The 8431-nt window shown below is 35.1% G+C and overlaps 1 protein-coding gene across 1 annotated transcript in view; it reads right to left on the bottom strand.

Moving 5' to 3' along the window:
- Window positions 1-4506: 4506 nt before the first annotated feature.
- LOC124804990 overlaps window positions 4507-8431 on the bottom strand; it is a 358660-nt gene continuing 354735 nt past the window's right edge. The window contains exon 11 of the mRNA XM_047265383.1: window positions 4507-5936. Within this exon, the coding sequence (XP_047121339.1) occupies window positions 5856-5936 (81 nt within the window). The 3' untranslated portion in view covers window positions 4507-5855. The remainder of the gene's footprint in view (window positions 5937-8431) is intronic.

The raw sequence follows: 8431 nt of genomic DNA, 5'->3' as shown, positions 1-8431 counted from the left end.
ACTGGTATAATTTTGCACGAGGCGCCACTGCTATGCACCAGTGAACTTTTCAGTTAAATGGTGAGATCTGAACCTGAGTCACAATAAGGCAAACATTTTTAACATACTGTGATAAATTTCCAATACCCTGATAGTTCATCAAAAGTAAAATATTTCAATTCATAGAGATTACTGTTTAGCAGAGGAGGAGGAGAAAAAGAACAATAAATAGGAAACTAAAATTTAAAATAACTGATATGTATCAGAACTAATCAAGAGCTGGTATCAAATGTGTGTTATATTTAGACAGTTAGCAAAGTAAGCAGAAATTCTTAATTGTCAGTGACATAAAACACAGTATGTTCCTAACATAGCTCATTGTTGAAAAAAAAAAGATATAATCTATGCACAAAATTGAGATAATTTTGTTATAAAAAAACATTTCCTTCATTGCAAAAAGTTAGCACCCCCCCCCCCCCCCCCTCCCAAACTCAATGCACACCTCCAGGTTTGTTTGCTGATGTATTCTTACCAACCGCAAAAACAAAATAAATTTGAGTGGGGTTGACAGATGAGAACTCAAAACTTTGGATTGGGATGGAGACATTGTATAGTGTAGGATAATGGTGTAACAGCCCAGAATCAATTTCTAAGAATACTTCAATAATGTTTGTAGGTGAGTGATATGTGGAAGATGGGTGAGAATGGAAAAAAATATAGTACGCAAAGATAAACAAAATAAAATGAATTTAAGTGAAGAAGAAATGAGAAAAAATGAAAAAGGATCTAAAATAAAAAAAAAAGATATTTTGTTTGGGGGAGGGGGACAGAAAGTTACAGAAACAGCAAATAAGAGACAGATAAACAGAAAGGTTATGCAGAATGGAGTAAAGTTGTGGAAAGAGGGGGAGGGAGCAGTGGCTTTCTTCAAAAGTAGTTGTTTTTGCCCTAAAATACAGATACATGATACTCCAGAAGTGATTATCATAATTATTTTAGCACATTAGCAACAGTCATAATTTCTTGTTAGTACAATTTGCAGCCAGCAGCGGTTGCTTCTGCCTGTTAATGTAAAAATTTGACTTCTTCCACATCCTTGAAGGCTCGCCTTCAGGTATGTGAGTGAAGCAAAACCAAGATTGAAGGGATTAACAAGTTGGTGGGTGACAGAGCTATATCCTTGTTAGATTGTCAGTTTGAAACTTATGACTGTCAGAATTAACTATTTAAAATGAACACCTCTATGGTTCCTTTAAAACCTTCTAACTGTTGTAAGTACACTGGCCTAAGTAACTTTGTCAGTAACAAGCAAATACCATTTTTCTGCATGAACCTAATACTACAAACATTTGCATTCTTTATTTAGGAAATTTTAGAATTTTTTAAGTGTTAATTCTAGAAGACATGGCCTGCTGTGAGGTACAAGTGCTATCATGCATCAATAGACTCATCTTGTAGTTTTTTCATTTGATTCAGTTTTATCCTGTTTTATTTTGTCATTCCTGTCCTCATACTTCGTATTTGAAGGTGTTCCTGGAGAAGCGCAGTTTATTTTGAACATACGTCAGTGTGTGTTCTAAGAGCTTGCGAAACATAATATTGTCACCCTTTTTAAAAAGTTTTTCAGCCAACAGGTTTTGGTTGCCATTGCAGTATTATGATCTTAAGTTACTGTAACTATTGAAACTGGTAATAAAGTGCAGTAATTGTGATCTTGTTGACTTTAAAAACATATCTCTTTTGAGCTCATTGCTTTTGCCTTTATGTGAAGTTAGTATTCACATGAAACACACTCCCAGTTTTACAGTGTTTTATTCTGTGAAATGTGAAGTTTCCCAGTAACTACCATATTTACCTGATTATAAGACAAGGTTTTCTTCCCCAATTCATGATTCAAAAAATACAGTGTCATCTCATATTTGCAGTTCAAACTATTGCTGCCAAGGTTAATATTTTTACATTGTTTAATAGAATAAATATGGGTCATCTTACATTTGCAGATGAAGCTTTGGCCGTTAAGGGCACATACAGATTTATTTTGAAGAATTTGGGAGAACAGGGCTGGGCATATTATACTCACCTTCGAATAGGCCTGAGATTTCCCATGACGCCGAAGCGCTTGATACAGTATCAACGTTACTCGAACATGTGTGTGATATTTGACTCGCAAGGCACTAGTGCCTTGGATATGCGAGAAACTATTCACTACAACAGTATATTGTTCTGCTTAAAATCTGAAAATTTTGTGAAACAAAGGAGGAAATAGCACTAAATTCTATCATCTTACAAAACTCTTGTTGTATTTGAACAGGTTTGCAATAATGATCATGAGGATAAGATTAGGATAATTACTGCACACACAGATGCATTCAAACAACCATTCTTCCTGCTCTCCATACGTGAATAGAACAAGAAGGAACCCTAATAACTGATAACAGTGGGACATACCCTCTTACATGCATTTCAGTGATTTGCAGGATGTAGATGTAGATGTAGAAACGTTCTCATACCTGTATGAACACAATGTACAAACATTATGCTGATTTTGAAGTAAAGTTAACATTCAAAAGTGGAAATGCTGTCTATCAAAAAAGTTTGCTAGATTTATATTTCATTTTATTATGAGGGATGGTAACAATTTACTAAGTGGGATGCAAATAAGGAATTCAATCACTGTTCACGTTGTTGTTGTTGTTGTGGTCTTCAGTCCTGAGACTGGTTTGATGCAGCTCTCCATGCTACTCTATCCTGTGCAAGCTTCTTCATCTCCCAGTACCTACTGCAACCTACATCCTTCTGAATCTGCTTAGTGTATTCATCTCTTGGTCTCCCTCTACGATTTTTACCCTCCACGCTGCCCTCCAATGCTAAATTTGTGATCCCTTGATGCCTCAAAACATGTCCTACCAACCGATCCCTTCTTCTAGTCAAGTTGTGCCACAAACTTCTCTTCTCCCCAATCCTATTCAATACCTCCTCATTAGTTACGCCATTGCCAGTCTACATTTTATATCCTCTCTACTTCGACCATCATCAGTTATTTTACTCCCTAAATAGCAAAACTCCTTTACTACTTTAAGTGTCTCATTTCCTAATCTAATCCCCTCAGCATCACCCGATTTAATTTGACTACATTCCATTATCCTCGTTTTGCTTTTGTTGATGTTCATCTTATATCCTCCTTTCAAGACACTGTCCATTCCGTTCAACTGCTCTTCCAAGTCCTTTGCTGTCTCTGACAGAATTACAATGTCATCGGCGAACCTCAAAGTTTTTACTTCTTCTCCATGTATTTTAATACCTACTCCGAATTTTTTTTTTGTTTCCTTTACTGCTTGCTCAATATACAAATTGAATAACATCGGGGAGAGGCTACAACCCTGTCTCACTCCTTTCCCAACCACTGCTTCCCTTTCATGCCCCTCGACTCTTATAACTGCCATCTGGTTTCTGTACAAATTGTAAATAGCCTTTCGCTCCCTGTATTTCACCCCTGCCACCTTCAGAATTTGAAAGAGAGTATTCCAGTTAACGTTAATGTTGTTCATGTATGGGTAAAAATGTTACCTACTTTTAAATAGGTTTACAACATTATGCTGACATTCAGATGAAGGAAAGTTCATCAAGAATGAAATGTCTAAAAGATGAAATAAATCATAAGAAACTGACTGCCGTCATTATCATGATAACAAAATTACAGCTCCAAGACCTGCAACTGAAGATAGTACCAAAAGATGTCAGTAGATAGCAGGGCATGAGCACAAGTTTGAGAATTGGACTGAATAGTGATTCGCGATCTTTTATTTATGTATTACTTACTGTTGTTACTTATGACTAGCACCCTAGAAGATATTACAGTCCGTGTTTCACGGCTGCTCAAGCACAGCACTACAGAAGGCCTGTAGGGTGAACAGTGATGAGCTATATGAGTGTAGGGAGGGTAGTACGAAACAAGTAGCAAATTACCTTGTGTTGCCAACCATGGGAATGTATACCACATACTTTGGCTTTTCAGAAACCTCTATCATGTTGACATTCCAGTTTGTGTGAATCCATTTGCAATTGGAATTGAATTGACTTTATAATTGGACAAATACTTATTTGTTTTATGCTGCAGTGTTGTTGAGGTTCACTGCGACATATGACTGGTACGAAAGGTTATCTGGCAACTGCTGGTTGTACGCAACCGAGGAGAGAGCGGCGGGCAGGCGATATGTTTGAAAGCCAGAGATACAGGAGCATTCTCACATCAGTATAGCAGCAATATCCAGTATGTATTTGGTTAAAAACAGCTGTGTTCTCAGGTCCGATGGTAACCACAACCTCAGAAATCACAACATATTTGGAAGAAACCACTAAACATGTGTCACAACAAAAATATAAATTTCACAGCTGTGCTGTGAGAATGATGATTAAAAATAGTGATACCACAGATGACAGGTAGTAAGCAAAATAAGTAGAGAAGAAAACAGTCTTTAATTTAATTTAAACAATTTCTTTTCATTTATTTATTATCATAATGTAGACAATAAATGGCGTAAATTCAGAATAGGTATAATGTTAACTTTTTAAAGAGGTACTTTGTAATTGTGTTTAGTCTGAATATGCTAAAAATAAATTTTTCTGAAGAAGCCTCTTGAAAAAACAGTCTTATTATCAGGGTCGTCTTATACCCGGGTAAATACAGTACATTCAACTTCAAGGTAATTGAAGATGTTAAAATGTTCTTGGACATTCTCAGGAGTTATGCTTTGGTAACTGTACTGCATAACTGTATTGCTAAATGAAAAAGAGATGTTGCTACAAACACTTGGAGGTGTTTACTGAATATTCGCTCCAACACTCATCCCATTTAGCTTTGAATGTAAAACCCCCTTTTTTGTTAGAGGGCTTACCTTGTCTGGTTTGCTTCAGTCTGCAGGATACTTTGAAGCACCACTTCAATGAAATAATGTTGAACCTAAGAGGGAGCAGTACTACAGCATTTCAGTTTTGTTTTCTTGCATATTTCCTTGAGCCAACTGCAGCATTAAGATAATTTTATTGCTTACAGTTCAGAAAACTGCACTCAGGATGGTGCAAAATGAACAAATTACATGAAGATACACCCAACTTCATTGTAGTAGTAACTTCTTTTTTTTTATTGTAAACTATAGTTTTTATTGGCTACCATCTAAGAAGAAAATTTGTACTAATTTTGAGTAATCTGAGTATCACTCATGTAGGCACATCTGAATACAAGCCAAATTTTCAAGTTATTTGTTAACTTACGGCAAATGAAATTATTCTGACCTCATACATTCCATAACGTTGCTGACACATTTATAGAGATAAATATGACACATACACACCACATACGAATAGATATGAAGAAACGTTGTTTATATTACAGGTTAGTGCTGCCACACAATTTCAAATGTCAAAGAGATTTTTATGTTGGACAAAACATTAAGCATTTAATAAAGACTATCATTAAAACAATCACAAGAATAGTTTCAACACACTTTCTTAATACATACAATTTTTACAAAGAATAGTAACTGTATTCATTGTACTAAGCAAAAAACATTGCTGTCCAAAATACTTTATTAATATATGCATTTCACATTCTATGTATGTGTGAAACAGTTGACACATGCACAATTGTTAAAAGTACAGAGAAAAATACGCAAGACAGTTTCATAACGAAGCAAAGCAGTCATAAATGTAATCTTGGATATATTTGTGCTGAGAATGTGGAATTCTCATCAAATTCAATAATTGAAGTCCATTTAGAGGAGAAAGTCATTTTACACTGTTATATTCCTTATTCAACAGTAGTCTTGTTATACTGATGAAAGTAAACAGTTGTTGCAGCTGAATATGGTAGTTGTACTTCAGTTATAGTTTATTGCAGTTGCAACTGTGGCTTGAAGTGTTCTTTTATCAGGACTTTTAGATCTTTTTTTGTCATGGCCCTGAAATTAAAAATCTGTGAGAGCAGCCTGCAATATGATGTGACTTTACAATAAAGTTGCTAATATTGTACATTTCATTCATGAACCAATTTGGAGGCTTCTTAGGCTTTAATTGAGTATTTTCCTCAAAGAAGTATCATCAGTTTTTTGAACCCTGGAACAGTTCTGCTTCTGAATTTTTGCAACAAGAAAGAAAATCGTTAGATAATTAAAGGAGTAAAGGTAACAACTTACAAAAATGTTGCGACACTGAGTTGCTGAAAGGCACATAAACAAAACAGAAAACTTAGCTAGCTTTTGGTGTAATCTTTTTTCGGGAACAAATTTTCAGCCTTGTTCATGGATGTTTTGGTCACTGAACTATTTGGGGAATCATTACTTTTACTTATGAAGTTATTTATGTTTTTTCTGGACTTTCATAAATAACTCTAAGTTGTAGATACAATAGCATATTTTAATTTTTATATCTTATGGCAGGTTCTTTCAATAACTGTCATGCACTCTACAAAAGGTAGAATCCACAATGCTGATATGTATTTTGGATGCTGAAAGATTGACAGTGTGTTGTTGGCAATGAGAGGGGAAGGGAAAGTGTATGAAACAGTAAAAAGTGACCAATTTTGCTGGGGTGGAGTGGGGGTGAGGTGAGGTGTGTTGGTTAGAAATCTGGTGGGGGAAACCATAATTCATGTTAACCTTCAACTGCTGATGAATGTCATTTTCAAAGACATCATGGTGTTGTGTGGATTGACATATTTATAGCAGCAGATAGATAAGGAAAAAAAGTGTACTTCCCACCTCACAAAGTAAGGAACAATATTCCAAGTTTAGACATTTTGGTTGATTTTGGCAATATAGTCTGGCTTTACACTTTGGACATAAATAATTTTGATTTTCTCTCTGTAAGTGATGTTAAAAGGCAGTTTCAAACAGCTGTGATGGTTGTGAGAGAATTTAGTTGATTAGACATTTTTTTTAAGTACACAAGCAAAAAATTGGGTTTCGGACCCTGGAAAATATGTTAGCAATTACAAGAAAGATCTGTCCATACCATGTAAGTATCGGAGTATTATAGGCGAGGAAGATGAACAATTATTCTCTGTTGACAGTAGACAGTTTCACATAACACATGAAAATCACTTTTCCATCTGGTGAAAGTACACATCAGAATGCCAGTATGATTCCAATATGAGATTGCCACAGTTACAGAACTAAATTGGGCAATCATATCCCATATTAAGATGTGTTCCATCTCGTCATACCTCATATGTCTGATTGCCATATGCTATGTTCAGGATACAAAAAATTATTCTCCTATTATTGAATGTTGTGGGAGGAGAGATTTTTGGAAGATTACCGCAGAGTTGAGGTGGAGTAACAACTTAAACAAAAATGTCTCTGGAACTACATGCATAAATTTTTTTTTTATTTTTTTTTACAATGTACTCTTTTACATAATGAAATGTTTTTCATTTAACCTCAACTGAATGATTGATGTTTGAAAATTCCTTTGCTGAATCCTGTATTGTACATGGAGATTTCCTGTGCATCTCTGCTAAAGTATCAGAGACAAAAAGTAAAGAGGTCAGTGCTCTCTAAAATAACAAATTTTTAAAAGGTAGAGCCTTCTAGGAAAGTAAACTTCATATTTGAAGTTTATGAATATGACTACAAATATACTAGTGTGCATTGAAAGGGCCGAATGCAGTGTAGTGTTTTGGAATTGCTAGTGGTAATTTAGGTCATTTAAAAAACTTTAAATGTCTGCCATGCAACAGAAAAAGCCACAAGTTTACAAGAGAGTTTTATTTCGAATGTTTCTGCGGATGCCAGAGCAAATTGTGTGATGAATGTGTTCATTCTTCTGCATTGGTCTAGTACATCCAAAGCAGCATGTCTCACTATATCTGTAACAAAACATCTGGAATACATTATCAATAAGTCTGGTACAATTGTTAAATTTGTTTGTGTTGGAGTGTGACTTTTTACTTTTCTATTGGCAACATACCATTGCAGTGGAAGTACTTGCCTTTTCTGAAGACTGACATGCAACTGGGTGTGCAAATGCATGCAATTTCTTGTGATCAGTGGTGAAATAGTTTTCAAAATACCTGTTAATTACTGCTTATTGTATTTTAATTTTTTTAGTGTACATCACTGTAATTAGTGAAAGCTATGAACTATTCTGCTGTGTGCCGTTGGATACCAGATGCAGGTGTGTTTTTTTTACAATTTCCTGTGAAAAATAGAAATTACGCGGAGTGCAACAGAGGAGAAAATAGCCAAGAAATGCAGATACATTTAGCCACTAATTGTGATGCACCTGTGTAAGACGCATACTTTGTTCTTTCGAATTTATATGTCAAATGTAATAATTAATTGTATTTGTATGCTGAAGTATGGCAGATGTGGTTTCATAACCATAAATATTATTCAGCTATAAATTTGATACTCTCTCAATATGAGGGAAATGGCAATAATTATTTCGAAAAGCC

This window comes from Schistocerca piceifrons, chromosome 7 (assembly GCF_021461385.2).
Source record: "Schistocerca piceifrons isolate TAMUIC-IGC-003096 chromosome 7, iqSchPice1.1, whole genome shotgun sequence".
Lineage (NCBI taxonomy): Eukaryota > Metazoa > Arthropoda > Insecta > Orthoptera > Acrididae > Schistocerca > Schistocerca piceifrons.
Note: the sequence above shows the minus strand (reverse complement) of the source record. Positions and strands in the feature narration are given on the sequence as shown.